Source organism: Accipiter gentilis, chromosome 9 (assembly GCF_929443795.1).
Source record: "Accipiter gentilis chromosome 9, bAccGen1.1, whole genome shotgun sequence".
NCBI classification, from domain to species: Eukaryota; Metazoa; Chordata; class Aves; order Accipitriformes; family Accipitridae; genus Astur; species Astur gentilis.
In genome coordinates, this window is record NC_064888.1 from 32,451,543 (window position 1) to 32,474,961 (window position 23,419).

Here is a 23,419-nt window from a genome sequence, read left to right on the forward strand (position 1 = left end):
GGCCCCCGGGCAGGGACGGACCCTCGGGCAGCGACGGGAGGTGACACAGGGTGACAAGGGGCCTGGCTCTGCCTCTGGGTCCTGGGTGCGGCGGGCCCCCCCCCCCCCGCCACGCTGTCCCCGCCACCGCCGTGCCACCGTCCCCGGGGCCGCGGGGGCCGCCACCACCACCGCCCCCCCCCTCCCCCCTCCCGGTTCCAGGGGGTCGTCGCCGCTGCCGGGGGGGGTGGGGGTGCAGGACAGCCCGGGACTGCCGGGGGGGCCACTCGCCGGTTCCGTGTGTCCCCCCCCTCCCGCCCCGAGAGCCGGGCAGCCGCCAGCGCTCGCACTCCGCAGGCGCGGCCGGGCCGGGCCGCGGCGGGGGGGGCGGGGGCGGGACGGCGGTCCGTGGGGCGACAGAGCGCCGGGGCGGGCGGCGGCAGCGCTAGGACCGCGGCGGCCGCCGGGCTCGCCGGCAGAAGACGGACAGACGGACAGGCGCGCGCGCAGCGCCGCACGGGGAGGCGGCGGCGGCGGCGGCGGCGGCGGGGCATGGGGAAGCGCGGCCGGCCGCGGAGGGAGCCGCGGGGCGCGGGGGCGGCCGGAGGGGCCCGGTGCCCCCTCGGGGACATCTGCAACACGGGCCCCGCGGCGGGCATGGACACCTTCCTCTACAACGTGCAGGTGCTGCTGGAGGCCGCCAGCTACCTGGAGCGGATCGAGAAGGAGAATAAAAGTGAGTGTGGGCTCGTGGCCGCGGGTGTGCGTGACCGGCGGTGGGGAGGAGGGGGGGGGGGGGCGAGAAAAATGATAACCCAAACTTTTGGCTGGCTGCGGGGGCCGGGGGCGCAGTGACAAAGGGCGCCGGGGCTGGCCTGCACGCCCCGCGGCGGAGGCACGCGTGGGACACCCCCCCCCCCCCAAACACACCCGGCCGCGACCGGGGAGACCGGGCCCGGGGGGAAAAGTTTGGGATGGAGAGCGGAGCGGGACGGCGGGAGGGGGGGGCATCGCCGCTTCTCGAGGAGGAGGGGGGCGCGGAGAGGGGTCTGGGGGCGGGGGGGGGGGGGGGGGCGGCGGGCCCCGCGCGGAGCCGGAGCCGGTGGCGGAGCCGGAGCGGCGGGGGAGGAGGCGGTGACACGTCCCCGCTCCCCCCGCCGGGGCATGGGCAGAGTCACGTAGGCAAGCGGCAGCGCTCGCCAGGTAGCCGGCGGGGAGGGGAGCGCAGGGCAGGGCCGGGCAGGGCAGGGCGAGCGCCCGGTGCGGGGCGGCGGCCGGTCGCGCCCGCCGGCCCCCTGCTCCGCGGGTGCGGAGGGTGCGCGTAGCCTGCGCCTTTCCCCTGCGGAGCGGTCTCCCGAGCGGGCCGCGGGCCGCGGGGGACGGCGGCACCGTAGGGAACAGCCGCCCTGGGAACAAAGGGGGCCGCGGTGCCCCCCGCGGCGGTGCGCGCCCGCGGAGCCCCACGCGCGGAGCGGACACCCGCGGCGCTGCGCCCGCCGACGCCCCGCCCCCGCAGCCACATGGTTCGCACATGGAGGCAGCTCGCCGCGCTCATTGGCGGCGGCCTCCCGAGGGGCGGGGCCGCGCGTCCCGCTCCGCCAATGCGCGGCGCCGGGGTCCCCCGTGTGACGTCACGCGTTGCCGAGCGGGGCGCGGAGCGGAGCGGCGGGGGGGGGGGGGGGGGGGGGGGAGGCGAGCCCGGGGGCTCCGGGGGCCGCTGTTCCCCCGGGGGGTGTCACATGCAGAGGCCGCCGGGAGCCCCGTGCTCCGCTCTCCCCCGGCGCTTTGCCCTTGTTTTCCTGGGCTTTCTCCGTTACTCTTTCTTTTAGTCTTTATTTTGATCGATTTTATTTTCTGTTTCTTTTTTTTATTTCTTTTTTTTTTCCCCTCGTTTTTTCTTCCTCCCCAGTTTTCTGTTTTCCCCTTTTTTCCTCCTCTTCGTGGAGCGTGTGCTGCGTTTTCTTTTTCATTTAACTTTACAAAGGGGTCAGCGAGTCCCTCGCCCCGCGTCTCCATCACGCCGTCACCCTCCCCTTGCCGCTCACCCCCCTATGGCAGCTATAGGTCCCACGCAGGTGACCATATAGGGTGCCCTTGTCCTGCGGGAACGGCTGCGTGCACGCAGGCTTCCAGGGAAGGGGATCCCGCTGCGGAGAGGCTGCTCTGCCGCTAAAGCCGCGGTGGTGATGGGCTGAAAGCCCTTGTTCTCCGCTTGCCCAGAACAAATCCAGGCTGATATTTGCTGTTTTCCAAAAGTTGAATTAATATTGAGGTGGGTTTTTTTTTCTCACGTGCTAATCGTTGTTTCGTAATGAATCTGCAAAGCCCTGCGTCTGAGGAGCTAAGCTGCACCGCGGCCAGCAGCCGCGAGCAGGAAAATGACAGGAGTTACCAGCAGAAATCGGGTTTGCGTGTGAAAGCAGCAGCACCGCTGCTTTGGAAATCAAGTGTGAGACTGCTGGTTTGGTTTTGTTTTTTTCTTTAAGAGAGCTCTTGTCTTGCAGGGGAACGGTCAAAACTGTGCTTTTTTGCAGGAGGGGGAGGGTGTAGAATTTTTCTTGCCGTTAAGATGGATAGTATCTGATCTTTTATACGCTCCATTTAAAAATGCATCATTTTATGTGGTTCCTTGTTTGGAACTGGAAAATGAGCAGGACAGCAGGATACAGGATTTTTTATGGCTAAATTTTGAAAAGAGGAGTTTCCATCCGAACAGCTCCATTCCTGAGCACTTGTTTTCACTGAAGCTTTCATAACAATCGTCATGGTCATAGTGCTGAAAATCCCCACTTTCATTAGGCAATTCTGCAAAACCTTTCAATATTTTAATTTGCTATCAGGACATTTTAGGTTGAAAAGTCCCATTTAACCGAAGGCTCAACTATCGAACGTGCTGTTCAGAACGTGACCGTCGTAAACCAGGCAGCTGTTACGTGTTGCTCCCAAACAAAGAAAAATGCTGCTGGGATTGGAAAACAATCTCTGAGCGTTACAGGCCCTATTTAAACTAAGGAATAGCTGCAGAAGCAGGAGGATTATATCCTAACGTATATACATAGTCTTACTGGGAAGAGATTTGCATGCGGAGCTCAGGCTATTGCACCAAGAGGATAGACACTATGCCCTTTCATCTGCTAGCGCAGGAGTGATTGCTCAGTGCACCCCGTGCTGGTGGCCTGGCAGAGACGTTGGTAATGGCTGGTCACTCCTCGTTACAGCCTCTGACCTGGCAATTAGCAATAACAGAGGAGACCAGCTCAAAAAAGTTTGGTGATGGAGACTGGGGCCAAACTCGGTTGCAGGCAGACTCGGTGCTCGCCTGCTTCCTGCAGGATGCCCAGGTCATTTGACCGCAGTGTTACGCAGGGCTGTAACAAGCTATTTTGGTGTTACTCCCATCAGGAAGGTGGCTGAGTCACAGCCCTGTTGTGCTAGGTGCTGTACGCGTAGGGGAATGACAGTGCCCTGCCCCAAGGAAGCACAGTCTTAAAAAAAGCAGAGGTAACAGGTAGATGTCTGTCTCCTCCTGGCCAGGACGGGGGACGGGGCTGGGTGAAGCACCGGGATGCTGGCTGGGATCAGCATCGCAGCTGTGTGGAAGGTGAAGGGCTTTGGGAGCCAAAGGCAGGAATTTAAGGAAGGGCTATTATGGCTGGGTGAGGTCAGGTGGTTCTCCTAGTAGTTCTACGCAGTTTCTGATAAACTGCACTCAGTGCCTGCATTTGTTCTTCCAAGCCTTTGGTGGCCGTACCCGGTTATTCACCTTTCTAAAACACTGTCCCAAGGAGGAGTGGATGCTATTTGGTAGAAGGGCCCCCTGAGATGCGGAGGCAACCCTGTCTCTTGCGGATCCAAACCCTTGGATATCCCAGAGTGTGCATGTCACACCTTCTGGTGGTAGAGGAGCAGCTACGAGGCCCTTTTCTGCCCCCAAAACACACCGGTTTCCCACCTCTGCCTGCAGGTCAGTGGTGTGAGGTGGGTGGCGGAGCCTTCCATGTCTAGGGCAGGACTTCCAGTTAGGGCAGGAGTTTCCTCCCTGCTTGGTGCCCAGGGAGAAATAAGGAGATGATTTTTTTGCATTTATAAATCCCACATCCCATCGTCGTGGTCATGAATAATAGCAGACGGGCTATGGGTTGGCTGGATGGTGTGGAAACAGAACCGCAGGGCTGAGAGCCACGGAGCAGAGTAGGATGTACCGTCAGGGCTATGGCAGGGGGACACGCTATGCTTCAGGGGTGCCCTTTCAGCACCAGCAGTGAAACCACCCTTGTAGTATTCACTTGCCTTAAAAAAAAAAAAAAAAATGGAATAAAAATTATCTGTATTACGGTAAGGTGACGAGGGAGCCTAGAGTTCTGTTATCAGACTCCTTGGGTAAACTGGATTATTTTAGCCACTGAAATAAAGCTGAATTATTTTTCCAGTTGAGCCTCTGGAAATGAATAACAGTGCTGCCTGCCTGCTTGCTGCAGTTCTTAGGGTGAGACCACAAAACCCAATCCCAACACACCTTGCTAACTGACATGAAAGGTTTCCAAATGACCTGTTTCTAGAAATTTAAGCTTGGTATCTAAGGAATAGAAACATCACATGAAAAAAATTACAGTGGCTGTTTTCAGAAATGAAAGTTGTGCTGAGGGCAGCTCTGTTGGTGTATCTGTAACCTCTGCAAATGCCACTTCATGAATAAGCATGGCTGGAAATCTGTAGCAGCTGAAATGCTGGAGTTTGGAAAATATCTTTAGAGGGATCTGGAGTAAACTTAGCTGAAGTTTTAGTACGTGCCAAGCATCCCCTTTGTGTGTGTGGACTCACACTTTTGTCAGTAGGAGTTGCATAAACACGTGATGAATTCTTTGGATATGATGACTTACCTGTAATAGACATGGTATGTAATACATACTGATCTCACTACAGATACAGACCTATGTTGCCATATCCTCTTTTAAAAGCATGAAGGCGAGCAAGCCACTGTAAGACTGGTGTCCTTACTCACAAGTCTAGTAGAGGTGTGCACGCATGGGACAGTGGACTTTGGCCCCTCACGGAAGATAGCTAAATCTTCTTCAAGTACTGGCTATGTTTATTGACCTTCTGACCAGGAATAACAAATGGGTGACCTTAGATTTGTCCTTTGCTCCTGAATAATCCTCTCTGAAGGAGAGGAAAACGGAGCCTTGAGGGTGAGTCAACAGTATCTTTGTCATGTGTCTCCTTCCGTTGTTTATGTGCTGTTTGGGGTCTTTCTCTGACACACCGAAGTAAAGAAGTATCAGAAGACTATGACTAGCGGAGGGCAGAAGGAGCCAAGACTGCCTTCAGTCTGTGCGCAGAGGTGCCATTGGATCAATGAGGGCTGAACAAGTGGCTCAAGGTCAGTATAGATGGTCTTGAATCTTACGGTGATGTGATATATGGAGCAGTACAGGGCTCCTTTATTTATATATTTTTCATCCAGCTCAAAATAAACCCCTTTCATTCCTCCTGGTTCGTGACCTGGCCACAGTGATTCATGTGTTAGCCACTTCCAGGCTGGGTTATTTTGACTCATGCTGTTTGGGCCTCAGCGTAAAATTCAGAAGGAAGCCACAGCAGGAGAAATGATAGGGCGGAGGTAAAACTGTGGGACTGTGCCAGAAGCGCTGCTGAGAACCGATCACATCCTTTGTCAGCAGAGCATCCTGAGAGCTGGTGGAGAAGTACCTTCTGCCGTTGCCTGGAGAACCCTACCTTCTGCTTATTTAGCTGAGGGACGCCATCCTGTATATGATGTATTTTTTTCTCATGGGAGGTCCTCTTACTTAATTTTGCAGCTGGATCAGTCAAGTGACTTGACCAAAGTCACAGAATAAGTCACTGACTCAGAATAAACTGGGGCACAGCTCAGGTCTGAAAACAGAGCAACACATCTCCCAGATGAAAGGAGCAAGTGGCCCGAAGAGCCGGTGCACCTGTGGCTTTTGCCTTATTGATTGGCAGAGCTTGCTCTTCGAACCAGAGTGAGGTATATAGCACGCGCTTTATTCCTATTCAGAGTCTTGGATATCCAGGTGGTTTGGCTCTGAGAAACGTCTGTCCTCACCGGTGGATGGGTTCCAGGCACCAGTGGGAGTGCTGAAAGGGATTATCTGATGCCTTGCGAAAGAATGAGGCTCATGGATAAGAAATGAGGCCATGTCCTATAGGCGGTGTAGGTCCCTTACTGAAGGTATTGCAAGCATTGGAAGGGTGTTGAGTAGGTGGGACTTGGGATGTTCTCCAGCCCGCTGCTGCAAGTCCTCCGATGCTGAGCTGCTACAGTCATGAGTACAGTCATGAGTACAAGAACAGAGACCTGGTTGTTACGGTGTGTGCTGGTAGGTGGGATATTCAGGTATGCCAGAGCCGTTGTTCCCCTGGCTAGAAAAACTGAAGAGTTTTATGGATCTGCTGTCCTCAGAAATTTGGGGAATCAAGGAATCTTTTCACTAATTTGGGAGCAGCAGAGAATGATTCCTACTGGGGATCACTGTTCGTGCCTTGGTTGCAGGGGTGTTAGGTTTCAAGGCTTTGAAAGCAATATTAAGAATTTGCAGGGTTTGTTTGAAGGTGGGCAAAGGAAGCTCTTGCAACTGCTGCCATGTTTATGTTCCTCCCAGAGGTTTGCAAGGAGTTGGGAATAGGAGGATTTTAGAAAAAGTTGAAGAAGGGATGGGAAACTAGGCAGTTTAACCAAAGGCACTGCCCTTATTGAAAATAACTTCGATGTTGCAAAGCATTGTGTTATTTCTAAGCCTTGTGTTCAAAGCAGAGGGTTGGGCATCTTGATTCGTGAGCTGTGTTCCTGTTCCACCTCTAGCTAAGGGTGTGTCTTCAGGCAAGCGATTATGCTGCTTACACCTCAGTTTCCCTTCCTGCAGAGTGGAAAGAAAAGAGCTAAAGTCATTGCAGGTTTGAGATGCTTAAAACGTTACTTTCTGGAAAGCTCTTAGAAGATTTCCCTGATGGAAGATGCTAGTTTAATGCAAGTGATGGTGATGTTGGTAAAAAACAGACCACATCTGTTCTAGTTGATTAAAATAGTACAGCAGCGTTTCAGATGTAAATATTAATTGATTTCTGCACTGCAGATTTCTTCTTGGATATTTAAATTGTTGCTAAGGAGGAGGGAAAGGCTATCAGGGAGATTAACAAATCCATTATTAAGGCTGGAAATGGAGGGCTGCCGAAGTGCCATTTAATAAAATGTAAAAAGCCCCTTTCTAAAGGGCGAAGCAGCAGAACACACAATGAAAGTGAATCACAGCTGCCAGAAGGGATGCCAAGCAGCAAGCACTTATAATCAGAAAACTGTACTTACAGATCATTCGGAGCCACTAAATTAAATGATCTCATTCTCCCCTAAAATACTCTTCCCTTAGCCCCTCCCCAGCGTTGCCTGTGGATTGCTCAACCACATTTAAAATGTGACTTCGGGGGGTTTCTGGTCAGCAGTTAAATAGCATCGGGCCCCTTCATGCCATTCACTTTCCACCCACTTTTGTTTCTCTCACATACAACTCTGGCATTTTGCAGGCTGACCTGCCCACACGAGCACTTGGGATGGCAACTGAAAGATTTTGCAGATCTGCTGTGGCTCCGTGGTTGGCTTGCCTGCCTCTTCAGGGCTCCTTCTTTGGGAAGATGTCCCACAGTTTATTCTCAAATTTGTCTTTGTTTCACACAGAATTTTTTTTCTAATTGTACATTGTTTACTTCAGAAACAAAGACTTGGAAGCTGAGCTGATGTGTAAATGGAAGAGCTGATCCTACATCATTTCACACAGAACTGATCCTGCTCTTACTTCATTCCAGTGCTGATTTAATTCACTATGTGCATCAGTGTCCCCCTCCTTCATACTCTCTTGTTTTGTATATTGAACTATCTTCAGGAAGCTGACACTTTGATATGTTCCTAAACTACGCCTTCATTTTCCAGCCATGGCTTTCCCTATTTGATCCCTAAAGTGGCACCACGTTATCTCCAAATGTGCCATCAGAAAAATGAGTGGTGGATACTGACAAGAACCTGTCTTGCAGTGATTTTGGGGCTCCATCATGGGTTGGTTTTTTTTTGGGGGGGGGGGGGGGGGAGGAGGGGGGCGGTGTTGGGTTTTTTTAATGTTTAGTATTGCTAATCCTGGGAGGCAAATGGCTCCCTGGTTTTGGAAGCAGGTTAGATGAAGCACAGTTACAGCCCAGAAATGCTCTTGCATTAACCCCGCTGTTGCAGAGTGGTGTGTGCACCTGTGTCCTTTTCCCTTTGTGAGTAATCCAAGATCATAAAAGTACTCCCTGAGACTGCTCATATTTGAAACTTTCCATGTGCTTTTAACAATCTGCTCTATTGGCAGTTTCCAGTGTAGCAAAAAGAGGTGGGGAGAGAGAGAATACTTCCTTCCCTGAGTTCTGCCCCACACAAAAGCCAATTTTTACAAGTGCTGTGGTCTGGCTCGGTGTAAGTACGTGAACAGAGGCTGTCCTGCCTGAGTGAGGGCTGGGGCTTGTTTTTCCGCAGTGCAGAATGAGGGAGGTATGTCCCTGAAGGTGTCCCAGCTTCCTTTATTCTTCAACTGTCCCATCTTAAGAGAAACAAAACAAATCAACCCTTTGAGATTCGGAGTTGAAAAGGGCTGTGTAAGAACTGAATAGTGGTATTATTTTTACCTCCATCAGCTGCAAGCCTGCAGTTTTCTGAGGAAACCTCAGAAATGGTGAATCAGCGAAATGTTTTTAAAGAAAAGTTAGCTACCCTGAATCCACCTTTTTTCAGGCCTTCTCAAGTTGACTGCTGCCAACTCTTGCAACTTCATCCTCAGCTTCCTGACATTTTGTGCTCTGCTTAAAGCTCTTGCTACCAGACACAAGCCATTAATTGAGAGTCTCAGCTTTTCTGTGTTTTTTTAAAGGTACTTTTCCAGCTCCCGTTCTGATGGAGGAATGCTTGCAGTCATAGCCTAAAAGTTCAGAGCCATGAAACATAATCCTAATTAGAACTATAAAACAATCCTTGGACGGTTTCTAAGTCAGTATCAGTTTGAGATTCAGATTTTTACTCTGGATGTTCTGAGTCTGATTTTGAATGTTCTCCGAATGTTCCCTTAATGAGTGTAGATGAAATATTTTAGTGTCATACAGTTAAACGCTAACCGTTTTTTAAGCTCCATTCCAGCAAATGTTGAAGTAGTTGGCAAAATTCAGCCACAGAAGTGATCATGAGAGTTTCTGCCTGTATGAAAATCAGGACGTAAATACATTACCAAGATGCTGAGAAGAGTGGAGATCAGACTGCAAGGTGTAGGTGTGACAGGGTTTATTAAAGTGTTGAGATGGTCACTGTTGTTACTTGTTTATGTGCTGCTTCAAATATACAGAATGGTCCCCATACTGAGATTGCTGTCTGTGACATCTGTTGTCTATGGTCTCAAAGGACTGTGTTCCCATTAAAAAATGGGACTTGCACCTCTGCCTCCTATCAGAAACACTGTATCGGTCACTCCAGGTATGACTTCCCAGAGCCTGGCACCTTGCTTTTAGTTACATCTCCACAGGTGACATGTGGAAAGCTCCCACCCTGTGGCTGCAGCTTTTTCTTTTGTAGCCTTTCTTTGATTTATCCTTGCCCCGGTCCTGGCACTTCTACCTGCGGAAAGCCCTGGTGTTTGCAAGGAGAGGGATTAAGCGGCTGCGGGTCCCTCCTGCCTCCCAGGTGATGTCCATCTCGCCCCCAGGGCGTTGGCGGGTGTGGAGCTCTGGCCTGCAGGCGGCTGCGGTGTGGCAGCACCCATCGCCCACGGGTGTCTGCCCCAGCTGGCAGTGGTCCGGTGGAGGGACGCCATGCCCACCCACCACCCCACCATTTACAGCCGGGCCTACGGACTGCGGGGGTTTGCGCCGCTGATGCACCAGGGGCTGCGAGCTGGAAGGACGGGGCAGACCACCCTCGCCTCAGGGCCTGGGTTGGCGCATGGCCATCTCCTCAAGGGCCTGGCCACCCTCACCTCGCAGCCTGGCTGGGCGAGGAACCGTCGCCTCAGGCGTGAGGGCGCACCACGGGCCGTTGTCCCGGGGAGGGGATTTGGGCCCGGAGGGTGCTCCCAGCCCCGGCCGGGGAAGGAAGGATGAAAGAAGGAAGGAAGGAAGGAAGAAAGTAGGAAGGAAGGAAGAAAGAAGGAAGGAAGGAGCGAGCGGCGTCTGTGTGGGGCCCGGTGACGACCCCGGACAGCCACCGTCCCACAGTGCTCGGCGGCAGCCGGGGAACTACACTTCCCAGGCGGCCCCGCGGCGGCGGGCGGCGCCCCTCCCCCTCCCGTGAGCCTTGGGCAGAGGTAAACAAAGTGGTGCGAGGCGGCGGGGGCGGCGGGCGCGCGCGGCGGGGCGGGGCGGCCTGAGGGGCCGGTCCCGCCGCGGGGCTGAGGGGCCGCTCCGGGCGGGGGGCGAGCGAGCGAGCGAGCCAGCCAGCCAGCCAGCCAGCCGGCCAGCCCGGCCAGGCGCAGGGGGCCGAGGGGGTTGGATGCTGGCAGGGCCCAAAGTGGGGGTAAATCCCGGCCGGGAGCGGCGGGGCGGGCCGCGGGCCGGGCCGGAGCGGGGTTCGCAGGTGGGGGCAGCGCTGGGACGGGTCTGGGTCACGAATAGCTGTCGCCTCGCCGCCTCCCTCGGCTGGGAGGACCCCGGCCCCCGTTCTTCCTCCGGCATTTCCTCGCGTGTTCTCTCGCCGCCTCCGCGCGCCCACCCCTCGCCCTCCCAGGAGAGCCGCCCCCCTGGGACGAGAGGGCCGTCGGTGTGAGGAGACCCGGGGACTGGGGAGAGACGGCGATCCCTCGCTCCCCCCCGCCGCAGCCGCCCCCGTTTCCAGCGGGGGAGCTGGGAGCGTGGGGGCGGAGGGGGGCCCGGGGCCGCGGAGTCCCCCGGCTGCCGGCCTGGGGGCCATGGAGCAGGTCCAGATGATCAACATCCAGCGGCTGCTGGAGGCGGCCGAGTATCTGGAGCGAAGGGAGAGAGGTAATGGGGGGAGGAGGGGTGCTGGGATAGCCGTCCTCTGGGAGGGGGGCTTGGGGGGGGGGGGGGTAGAGGGGTTGGGGTCAGAGATCCCCCCGGAGGGGTGAGAGTGACCCTGGAGAAGGGGATCAGAGTGAGTGTTTGCTGGTGGGCTGGTGGTAAATCCCCAATCGTGGGGGGGTTCGATGAGAGACGGGGCTGACAGGTCCTCCTGGAGGTGGTGGCTGAGGTGGAGGGCTTTTGCAGAGGTGGGGAGATTGAGGTGAAGGCGATTTCTGGAAGGAAAAGTGGGGATTGGTGTGAAAGTTTCCCACCGGGCAGGAAGGATGGTGGTGGGTGGCTCTGGCTTTGCAGCGGCCTCAATGGCACAGTGAAATACACCTGGTTTGTCCGGTTCAGATAAGCTTGGGCAGGAGGAGAGAGACGAGGCGCTCTCTGCACTGTCATGTTTTCTTTTGATGTTTTCAGGTGTTTGAGTGGTGGTGTCCTTCCTCCAAGGTTGGCAGAGCCTTTACACTCCCCTTCCTCTCTTTTCTCCACCTCCCAGTCCACTTCCCTCTGAATACATCATCAGTCATTTCCCCTGAGCTGTTAATGGTTAAGGGCCTCCCCAGCTAGGCTGACGGGTTAGTGGTGAGGCCTGCCTGCTGACTTCTTTTTTTTTCTTTTCCTTTTTTTTTTTTTTTTAATGACCCTTTTCTTTCTTTTTTTATGCCCTGCCTGTTGATTCTTATGCAGAGTGCGAACATGGCTATGCCTCGACCTTCCCCTCAGTTCCAAGTCCTGGACTACAAGACCCAAAGCCAACACGGAGGCTGAGCCGGGCAAGGAAACACAGCGGCAGTGGCAGCAATGCAAGTATTGCCAACAGGTATGATGCAGACAGGAAAGCGTGGGGTGCAGGGCTGGCCAGGAGGGTGAAGCTGGAGAAGAGCTGGAGGCAGAGGAGAGAAACTTACTCCGTGGGGAGAATGGGAAGAGCCTGAGCACAGGGGGATTCAGAGCTGAGACACACAAGTACAGCATCCATTCTGGATCCATAGCGCTGAGAGCAGAGGGGACACAGGGGAGCTGTATCTGAAGTGGCACTGCCAGCTGACTCTGTGCCAAGGCTCAGATGCTGCAGAGGGAAGGGGAATAGGGAGATCTGTTCATAGGGTTTAGGGAGGACGTAGGCAATAGCTATTCCCATTATATACAGCTGATGTCTTTCCAACCCAGAAGTCACTGCTTTTAAGGGATAGCATGCGTGCAGCCTGGGTGCTTTGGGATTGTAATGACAGGCATAATTTGAAGCAAGGAAATGATGTTTTGAAATGGATCCCCTACAACAAATGGGAGAGAGGGAGATGACTGGCTGCTCTGTACAATGTGTTAAAAATTCAGTTCAGGAAAACGAAGCTGTCTTTCAGTCTGCCTTTCAGGGCAGTGGGATTTCCCAGCTTTCTGATTGCTTGGTAATTGTAAAACTCCACATTTTTGACATTTCTCTTATTATGCAATGCCACATTTCTTGGTTTCTTGAATTTAGACAGACAACAGGATTAAGCCTATCACTTGGTGCTGTGGTAGGATCTGCCTCTCCCCTCTTGTTCCTGTTCTTTTTGTTTTCCTTTGCTCCCTTCTGTAGAATTGTTCAGACCTTGTTGAGACCTTCTGGGATAGAGAAGCTTTAGAAGGATAAAGTATAATTTTGAAAAGGCAATTGCAAGCTTTCTTTTACTGCAGCAAGGCCTATACAATCCGTAAAATGGTGGCAGGTGGCTCAGGTGATTAAAGCTTTCTTAAGGCCATTGGGAAGGACCTGTAAAGGCCTAGGGGAAAGGTGCCTTTGCTTGAAGTGATTCTGCTTTGGCAGCATTTGATAATAAAGATAGTTTGAAGTGATGTTAGGACACCTGGCTGTGGGGAAGTTTTCTTCATCAGGATCAGCATATCCTGAGCTCTTTGTATGCTGCATTTTTGCATTTGCTTCCCTCCTTCATCTAGCCTCTCCCCATTTTAGGGCAGTTGTAGCCCTTTACTGTTTCCCATGAACCAAAGTCCCAAATCCCAGTGACTTTGTGTTGGGAAATGATGGCAAATGCTGAATTGAGATCTGTATTTTTCCCCTCCAGGTTTCTCACATACTATTTTTCCATCCCACACCTCTTTCTCTCAAAGGCCTTTGTCATGGCAACCTGCCCTTCTCCAGAGGAGGGCTGGAAGCACATCCCCCTCAGGAGCTCCTTAGCACTGAATCCAGCAGCCTGTAGGCTAGAGAGGGATGCAGAGCACTCACCGTCCCTGGGGCCTGGGTGCTCAGTGTGCCCTGCTGGCACAGACCCCCCAGGCACAGCTCTCATGGGCATCTTTCTGTGCTGAGACCAGCCCGCTGGGCCGTTCTAGCATGACAGGCTGAACATATTGATGTGGAGGGGAAAGGCAACAGAGAAGCAGAAAAGATACTTTCTAGTCTTACTTAAAACCTTCATTATACAAGAAGTACTGAGGCCAAATTGAATCATTGGAGTGACAGTGTTACCCAGCATGTTGCCTCCCATGTTTGTTTCGGCTTCAGGGAGTGACCAGCATCAGGTCTGCTCCAGGCAGAGACCAGAGCAGGTCTTTTGGGGAGCTCAGACCTTATACGCACAGTTGGAAATGGAAGTTTCTTTTAGCACAAGTCGTAGCAGCTTGCACTTGCTGTAGGAGATGGCAGGCCTTCCAGATGGCTGCAGTGCCGGGAAGTGACAACTGTGAAGTTCAGGGTGCCTCCAAATTCGCTGCAGTGTGTTTTGTATGACGCCGAGTATAGCATCAGCCTTGTTTAAGGAAGGCTCTGTATCATCCTTTCCTGTTAAAATCAAAGGGACAATTCAAGTTCTGTCTCCTGGAGTTTGAATGGACTTTGAATTAAATATCAAGTCCTTGATGAGGGGCAAAACTAACGTTGCGTGTGTGGACAAGAGATTTTCTTAGATTACTTTTGTCTCAAGGTGTTTAATTAGTGTAGAGAAATCACGCATTTAGATCTCGTGCAGATCTTGTCATTTAAAAGCCTCCTGTAAAAATGTGTCTCAAGCAACTTTGGCAAAGCACAGGGTTTCTTTTTTTTTTTTTTTTTTTCCTTTATTTACACACTTTTAGAAATTGACACGTGCATTGTTACTGGTGTTTATTGAACCAAATAATCCCTGATTATGTGGCACAGGGTATTTACAGAGCCTGGATGGTCTTTAATTCATAGTTTAAATCCAAGTATTACCCTTCAGCATTTGCAGCCCAGACATGACAGCTATTTCTTCCCAACAGGCTCTGTATTGTCATGGCACAAACACCCAGAAAGTTCTGAGGAACAGGCAGCCCAGCTCTGGATGCCAATGGTGGAGCAAACCTTGTAGAACTACAATGGTCTCCCAGTGCCAGCAAAATAATTTTTTTCTACCCCAAACAGGGGTGTGCAGATAAGAGAGAAAACATTGCTTCGTTACTTCTGATTTACATGATGCATTTTTAAAGGAGGATGTTTTGGCTCAAGTTCTCTCTTCCTTCATGTCAGTTGTGCAACTGACAGCATGCAGATTGCTGCAGGGGGTTCCCCTCTGCAATCCTTGGGACGTTATCCATGTGTATGCGTAGTGTTTTGCATGGGTATTTTAAAGACCTAGTGTTGCACACTGTGAGTTAAAACCTGAATATATTTAAAAATATGCAGTCTTGCTTTAGCCAGGGACAGTTAGGTACTGAAAATTACCCACCTGCAGAAATATGTGGAGAATCACAGTCATTGTGACCTGGAGTTAGTAATAAACTCAAAATAAAGAGGAAACTTTTTTGAAAAAAATCCCATTTAACACATAGCTAAAAGCCAAAAACCGCGCAAATCAATTATCCAACCTGTATTATATTAGAAATTAATTTTGCTCTTTTTAAAATTTGCTCTTGACAAAAGTTTTGCCTGGTTTTTGGACTGGGATGAAAAATTTGCAGAGATTTATTGTAACATACAGTATTACTTATTTCATGTTCGTTCCTTCTGAAAGCGTTTCTGGGACAGAAGCTGAGTTCTAAAAACTCACCAGAGGAGTGAAGTAGTCTGTGCTGGGAGTACAGTTCTGTGGGTATGTTAACATGCATTCGATGTCGCTAGAAACTGCTTTTACGGACCCTACATATGCAGTTGTAAATAGACCCAGTTATTTGAAAGGCTCATTGTAGTTAGTTAGGATTAGACTGGTTTGATATTTTTACATTTTGAAAAATAATTGAGAAGACTTTTTAATCAATTTAAATCATTGTGTCAGCAGGAAATAAAATAAACAGCAGGGATGCTAAATGATCCCCCCCCCACCCCCCCATAATACAATCAGTTTAATGAAGTTAAGATTTATAACGGAATCTGAAATTATGTTACAATATTAGATTGTCATTTGTGTTTTGTTTTTATTTAGACTCTCAGGCATGTAGAAAAGCCCATTATTTTTGGTCTGATCCTGGGGAAATGCCAAGCACCCTCCCAGTGGCGCTAGGAGCCTTCAGCTCTCCCGGGAGGCCCATGTTGTTAAGGGCACTCAAAGAATCTATTGCTCAGTTCTATGGGGGAGGGTTTGATCTCTGTCCAGTTTCTTTTTCCTTTCATTTTCCTCTCTTCCCATTATCCTCCCTTGTGTCTGAGGCTGCTTCCCAAGGGCCTTTCAGACATCTACAGTCCGGTAGCAGGTTGCCTGCAGTGCTTGGAATCAGCAGCTGTAGTGGGTATGGTAAGGCATTTTGGACATGGTGTCTTGAAAATCTGTGTGTCTGGGTTTCTTTACCCTTCTGGCTATTCTAGTGATGCAGCTCCTCATTTTCTCTGTTGCTCTCTCTTCTGCCCCATTTGGAACTTTTTTCCTTGCACTTCTAAATCCCATCACTTGGTTTTGTTCTGAATCTTCTCTGTAGCCCTCCACTCTCATAACCTTTGAAGCTGTTTTTTGAGGGCAAGGATGGCAGGTGTACTATTGAAACCCTCAGGTACTCTTGGCTTTAAGCTTAATTTGCTCACAGTGTCCCTGAGCAAGGATTGTGGGGGGCAGGTAGGTGTGCATTAAGTACCTCATGTGCCTCAGGTGATGGCTTCATGTGCCACAGGTTCACAGGTGCAGAAGCTGAAAGGATGTGGCATGCATAGCTGCAAGTCAGCCTTGGCTGTCTGGTGCAGAAGAAAGCCTGATTTACCAGAACAGCAGTGCTGTGCAGCTGTACCTCACTGTGTAGGGGAGGAGTAGGGGGGTTGGTGAACACTTGCTTAAACGCAGTTTTAAATATATTCTATCTTTGCTGTCAGAGGAGGCTCACTGCCCCCCACATTGTGCTGATGACTGAGTACCTGGTAATTTTCAGTCCTTCCTACAGCCTCTGGAGTTAGGACAGTGCTGTAATTCTGATTTTATTGGGGGAGGGGAGGTGCTGGGGCCTGAGTGGTTTGTCTGTCTTGTGTAGGAAATTCCTGAAAGAGCAAATCGCCATGTCAGCCCGTGTTGGCCCACTTTTCTGCACAAAGCCCCTACCCCTTTCTTCACGTCCCAGAGAGCTGGTCTCTGAGCTTTTTGTTGACAGCTTTGCTGCTTCCTAGCCTCTCTCAGTTGTTATTTCTTTCTGGATGCTACTTTGTTTATTTGCTTGTGGTGGTGTTTTTTTTTTTAGCCACTTGCACTTGCACTGGATCACACCTTACTCCACAGCTAGTGGGAGTTGAGTTTTGATTCTCTGTGTGTAGGTGGGTTAGAATCTGGCCCTTGTGTAATATGCTGGGGATAGAGACTGCTTTCTGTCTCAAGCCTTGTAGTGCCAGGGAGCTCTATTCTTGGCTCAGGACTTGGCTTTGCTTCATAGAGTACAAATCCACATGTGTAAAACAGAGAATGGATGAGATTTGCTGTGCCATGTTTTGATTTATGCCACATCTTGATAATGTACAAACAGTGTGATTACTATCTGGAATCTTCATGCTGCTGTTGAAATTTTGTCTAGAAATAGTTGGAGATGGGATCTTGCCTTCCAGTTGAGAGTATACATAAATATGCTAGTTAATTTTTCAGGAAAGGAAAACTGGACAAGGCTGAGCTGTTAAGGATTGCTTCTCTGTTAGGGATGTTGAGAGGGACTGGCCAGCAGTATTGACTATACTTAAATGTGAGCATGACTTCTTTTTGAGAAAGCGTAATGACAGTTTGAGTGTTAGACTGGGAAAATGGATTGCTGGTCCACACAAGAGAGGTGGAATCACCCCTTGTTGAAATCCCACTGTCTTCTGTAGGTTTGTACTGGAGTACAGTTGATCGGGGCAGGTTGGCAGGTAGTGGTCTACTCAAATAGCTCAGTTCAGCCTCAGCACATCCCATCTGCCAATTTGATGTAATTTGCCCCAATGCAGTCTGCAAGTGCAGGCAAGCAAGTTGTAGTGATGCTGGAGTTTCTGAACCTGATGGCACTAAGTTGTGCCTTTCCTTGTCTCTGCTGATCTACATCAGAAGCTGAGATCCTGCCAACGATTTGGGGGAAAGAAAAATAATTACCCCATGTAGGTGACGTTTGGTATGCAGTGTCTTTTCAGTGATGCTTGGCTTTGCAGTACAACTGGCAGGTTACCAGGCAAAATACAGAAAGTGAGTGTGAACCCAGAAAATGCCATGAGAAGCATAAACTCCACTCCCTAGTGAGAAATGAGGCCTCCAAAAGTGCTAGGGCTGATGTAGCAGTTTCCATGGGGGAACCCGCTGTGTTCCCCTTTGTCACCCTGTTTATTTTATGGCCCTCCAAGTGAGAAGATCCTGCAGAGCTGCAGTTCATGCTTTCCTTTTTGTATTAGTAATATAGCCATGCATAGGGAGATCTGTGTGGCAGGGAGTCTATGCAGAAACCCGTGATTTTGGGCTGAATTTATACTTTGATAGCTTCAGTAGGTGTAAAATTTAATTTGTAGTCTGAGTTGTGCAAAGAGGCCTTTGTGTAAACTAGAAGCAGGTCCAGTTGTTGATGTTACCTGCAACGTAGCTGTAATTCACTGCTACAGCATCTGTTTGCCATGAATTGTCACTCTCTGTGGCTGAAGGCTCATGATCCCTTTGTCCTCCAGATTTGGGGAAGCCTCTGCAGGAGCGTGCTGTTTTGCAGCAATGGGACTGTTAGTCAGGGCTCATGCTGTTCATGTTGCAGCACTCTACCCAGGTAGAGCTGTGCTGCAACTGCCGTGGGCTGATTTGTATCACTGATAGCAGTGCTGGCACAGTGACAAGAAACTTCAGATTTCGGTGTTTGGGGTCTTTTGAAATGTGAAGGTTGTTCACCCTGACTCCTAGAGAGATTTGGTGCCCTGGGATGGTAGGGAGGATATTTGGGCCAAACCTGGTCATCTGTTCCTGGAATTCCCTCATTTTCTCTTCCCACTATATTCAGTGTACAGTCAGTTCCCTGGTTTAAGTAGTATTCTTTGTCAGGTGTTTGTGTGGGGTTTTTTTTCCCCTCTTGCCACATTTGTGTCCTTTTTGTATCTTCTCTGTGTAGTGCCTCACCCACAACACATGCAGGGATTTATCCTTCATGCTTTTGTTTAACCTGACCCAATCCTTTGCTTGACAGTGAATTGGTTGTTACCTGTAGCATTGTTTCCATCTGCTCCCCTGTTTGTAGGTAAGACTGACGTTTTCCTTTCTCGCTCCTGGTTGAGCTTTCAAATTTCTTTCTGACCCAAACAGACCAGTCCATGTCCTGCTGCTGAGTTAATTGTCTTGCTGCTGTTCCTGCTGTTGATCATCTCCTGATCCCTCCTGACAAACTTCTGTCCAAATTCAAAGACTGGCTTCTGTTTGTTCTCATCTTAAGAGTGTTTGCTCCTACTCCCTACCCCCTTTGAACCAACAAAGATAGGATTTGATTTTGTTGACTATTTTGGGCTCTCTTGATCAGAGACTGTGGGTCTCTGGGGCTGTGCACTTGGCTAGCCTTTGCCTGCATCTCTTCTCTGTGAGACACTGCCTTGTTGATCAGCTCAGAGGGAACAGGCCTGCTTTTTCCATCCTGCTGGATATATTCCCATGTCTCATTTCTGCGTTCCCTACTGTACTTCCATTCTCTGATATGAAAGTGATTTCACTTCAGTTCTGTTTCTTTATGAATCCAGTTTGAAGGAGCCTAGATGATTTCCAGCATTATCTTAATTACTTGTTTATACTTTGCTGCTTGCTCTGTGACAAGCAGGCATGTGGACTGAGAGCAGTTCTTTTGCCTCAGTATTGATTAAAGTTCCTCTGCATAAATAAGTCGATTATTTTCTGAACAATTCTCATTTATCTCCTTCCATCTGTTATACCATCAAGAAGGGAGAAGTTAAGGGACAGATGACATTGTGATTGCTGTTGAGACTATTACTCCAGTGGTCATCGTCCAGGTGCTTGGGCAGCCGTAAAGCAATGTATAGGTATGGTAAGGTAACGTGGCACCAGTTCTGGTTTGCCTTTGACAATTAGGCTACAAACTGCAGCAGTTTGTGAACTGTTTCACAAGTAGCTTGGCCATCTGGGAGCAGTGGGAGGTAGCCACCTCGCTGCCTTCATGTTAGTTGCTGCTACTTGTAAGCCAGAACTGTAAGAACAGAAGAAATCACAGCTCTTCTGTTTTTCTCAGCCTTCCTTTTTCATGGATCTCCCAGATGCTATGTGAGTATGTCCCTGTTGACAATATGACCCCAGAGATCAGGACATCTGGGTTCTCTTCCTGATATTGTTACAGCCTGTGTAAGTCTTTGTGCCTCACTTTCCCTAATACAATGTGTAGCTAACAGTGATGTTTAATGGATTTTCAAGTATATTTCCCCTCCCTTCATCTCCATGCACAGTATTGTGGCAATATAGTTGTAACATGAGAGATAACTAACAAGTCTAAATAGAAGTGAAGAAAGTCTGGCCTGGCCCACAGCCATACAAATGCCATCAGTTTCTTTTCAAACAAAGTGCGTTTCAGTCAGGTGGCATTTACTCAAAAAGCCTCATTTTCCCCAATGCATCTGAAGGCAGTTTCTTTAGGTCAGAAGATGCGTGTTGCAGAGAAATACATGTTCCCCAAACAGACTGTTGCTCTGCAGATGACATTGCTAAGGCTATTTCTGGATATGACCATCTTCCTTGAAAGGGTAATGTTATGTGTGGGAAGAAGCATGGTATAGGGCAAAGGGGCTGGCATGCTGGGCCCTTGGATCGTTTCCTGAGTCTGCTGCTGAAAGGCTGCAAGATCTGGGCACGTCAGATGACCTACATGGGTCCTACCATCTGTACGTTACATGGTTCCCACCATCTGTACATTGGGGTAATGCGTGCACTTTTCTAATTCTGTTTTCAGGAAGCAGAATCGGTGTTTTGGAGCTTGTGGCTGTTTGAAAGAAGATGAGACTTAGGTTCCTAAGTTTTCTAGGTGGATTTGAAAATTGCCTCCTGTGCCTTTATTCTCTTTCTGTGAACCACTGCAATCTCTCTGCCATGCAGGTACCAGCAGTTATGATACTGGTTCTGGTGGGACCTTGGAAGAGACCGAGTCCCTGACTGTATACCTGCTGGAAGTCAGCGGGCCAGGGACCACATAGAGCTCTCTGTGGTGTCAGGCCTTACCCTGCTCTGTAATGCACTTGAATATTCAACAGAGAAAATTTCGTTAGCAGAGATATTAAGGTGTTAGCAGCGGATGGATGAAGTCTGTGCCTCATTCTACTTAAATAATTCATTTTGCTTTGAATGGTCTGGTTATGATGATTTTGTAGGGAGGTTGTCCTTCCCAAGTAGCACTTGGGAGAGACCTGGGGGACAGTGCACACCTGACATTAGTGTGAGGAAGTGCCTGTATTTTGCAGTCCTCATTCTGTGCCATGCTCTTCTTTCTTCATTGAGGAGCTTGGAGGTACCGTGGTGAAGCCATCTGACATTTCTCGTCACCAGGTCATGTAAAACATGGTTTTGTCAATGTATTAAAAAAAGAGGCAAGAATCTGTCCACAAGAAGCTCAAACTCCCTTGCATCATGAATCATAGACGGGAATCTTGCCTTGGTGAAAGCAAAGAATATACTTTTTCCTGACCTGTGAGAATCTACCTGGCCAAGACCTAAATCACAGAAGATGTTGGCTGCTGTATGTCCAAGGGAGGTAGGCTAGGGTTTCTCTACTGAAATGGCTAAGATACCTCTTGAAATGAACACAGTCAGCCTTTGTGTCTGATCTGTGTGCATGAGCCCCTTCTGATGTGGTTAACTGTGGGCTGGGAAGGGAAGGAGATGGTTTCTGTAGGGTGTTTGCTCACTTGTCACAGAAGTTAGAAGGCAGACAAATGGAGCAGTGAATAGCACATTGGAGAACTCGCTTCACTTCTGGCCCCTGTCAGCAGTCCTGTGTACATTCAGCAAGTCCCTTTCAGTCCAGCCTGTCGTAGGAGACCCCCAAATAGTCTATTCCTCATATTGTGATTTTTTTCCAAGACATGAGCCTGGGAACTAAGCTGCACAGCCACAGGGGGCACCAGTGGGAGCTGTGCTTTGAACACTTAAAGTGGCCCAGGAAACCTGACCCTTGGGGGTCTTCATAGAGGCACTCAGAGGAATGAGAACCTGCAACTCTGATTTCCCTGTTTCTTAGTTTCCAATTTGGTAAGCAAGGATGCTTGACAGTAAATGTGCTTGTGAACTGCCTAGCTGCTGCTCTCGATGAGCCTGTTGAAAAGCCTGCAAGGAAACCACCGGTTCTGTATTCAGAGCAAGGCTTGGCTTGAGGCCACGTGTTGAACAATGAGGGGAAAACAAAATATTGAATAGCTGCTTGTTCAGCAAACCCAGTTCCTCTTGGCTGTGCAGGGCCCTGCGTGAGGGAGTGTATGAGATGTGGCAGTTTTCCCTTAGCACTTGGGACTAGGACCAGCCTCTGCACATAGCATCTCAGGTGGTACAGGAGAGGGCCCACACCAGAACACTTGCTCCCAGCCTATACAGAGGGGAGGGAAGCCGGCTGGGGACTTCTTTGCTGACCCCAGATTGCAGCACTGGATGCAAAACAACTTTCTTGCTGTTGTGTGGCCTGGCTTGGAAAACCCTTCCCCTGCAGAGTGCCACCTTGTGCTGCTTAAAGGGGTGTTGCTTTGCTTTGGGGGAGCCCAGCTCTGGGACTGGGAGAGACTTGTGGTGCTCAGCAAGGAGGAGCTGTCTTCCTGTTCTTTCCTCCCTTGTGCTGAAAAAGCAGAACATGCACCAACAGAACAGAGTGCTTTGTTTGGGACTGTGGCTGCAGTTCCTTCTCCACCTGAGGGTTATGCCTGATGTGTCTGTTGGATGAGTTTTATTGGTAAACTGATACTACTTTTACTCTAAGAATAGGGCTGGCTCACTTGGCAGACAGTGGGCAAGACATGAGGGCTGGTTTAGGTTTGGGTTGTTGTTGGTTGGTTTGGGGTGGGGTTTTTTTTTTTCACTTTCCTACTTGCAGCTTACAATGATGATGTCATTTTTTTGTCTTTGACCCAAGAATCGGATAGCACAAATGTCCTTGTTACATGTCTCTTTGGGATGCCTGAGAACAGCAACCCACTGATCCAAGACTTATCCTGGGGATCAGGGAACCCAAGTTAAGCACCCTGCTCTGCCACAGGCTTCTTGTGTGGCCTTGGGAAAATAATTTAGAATTTCTCTGTGTTGGTGTTGTCCCCACTGCATAAAAAGTGTTAGGGAGGAGTTAATTTCTGAAGTGTTGCAAACAAAAATAATGATTATGAGAAGCAGGTAGCAAACTGAGAGTGGCTGTGTAAATACTGTAGGTGGCTTTGAAGTAATTTACTTCTTCAAGGGATGTGTGCAGTGTACCTTTTAAAGTTGTTTTTGACTGAGTGTTGCAGGAAGCTTTCAGGATACTGTGTAGAAACCCAGGGGTAGGTGACTTTCTGCAGTTGTGAACGGCACAAAGGAGCTCTCTTTCCCTTGTTGAGCTGAAAACAGACTGTGGGGCCATTTCTCCTTTTCCAAAGATGAACAAACATGAACAGATGCCAGTACATCTGTGTCCCCTTCTCTGTTGGAGACGGAGAATGTGAACTTTGGAAGGGGTCTGCCTTGATCCTGGGAAAACAGCTTTGATCAGAGCCTTGGGAGGAATCTGATACCATGTTCATTTAAGAGTGACAGAAAAAACTAGTCAGAGTTTGGGGCTAGGTTAATCTGGTGCATCTCCGTTGACGTCAGTGAGAAGGTGAAACAGTCTGTTCTGTCTCCTCACTTCAGCTCCTCATGGAGAAGCATTTAGTCTGGACCTTGAGGCCATACAGTGTAGGGGGATCAGGGATAGTAATGACTAAGATAACTTTTGTCTCTAGTATTACTTGGAAGGAAATGTTTTGTTAGATTTGCTGATATGCAAGGATGAGGTGAGTCTC

The 23,419-nt window shown here is 50.0% G+C and overlaps 1 protein-coding gene across 2 annotated transcripts in view; it reads left to right on the forward strand.

The window, feature by feature from the left end:
• The first annotated feature begins 427 nt into the window (after positions 1-427).
• The window catches only part of MXI1 (MAX interactor 1, dimerization protein), a 57,974-nt gene continuing 34,982 nt past the window's right edge, over positions 428-23,419 (forward strand). The window contains exons 1-2 of one of the 2 annotated variants that reach the window (XM_049809880.1): positions 428-715; positions 11,740-11,872. In XM_049809880.1, coding sequence (XP_049665837.1) covers positions 532-715; positions 11,740-11,872 — 317 coding nt within the window. In that variant the 5' untranslated portion in view covers positions 428-531. Of the gene's footprint in view, positions 716-10,523; positions 11,005-11,739; positions 11,873-23,419 lie in introns of those variants that run through there. The other variant, XM_049809881.1, reaches the window with a different exon arrangement.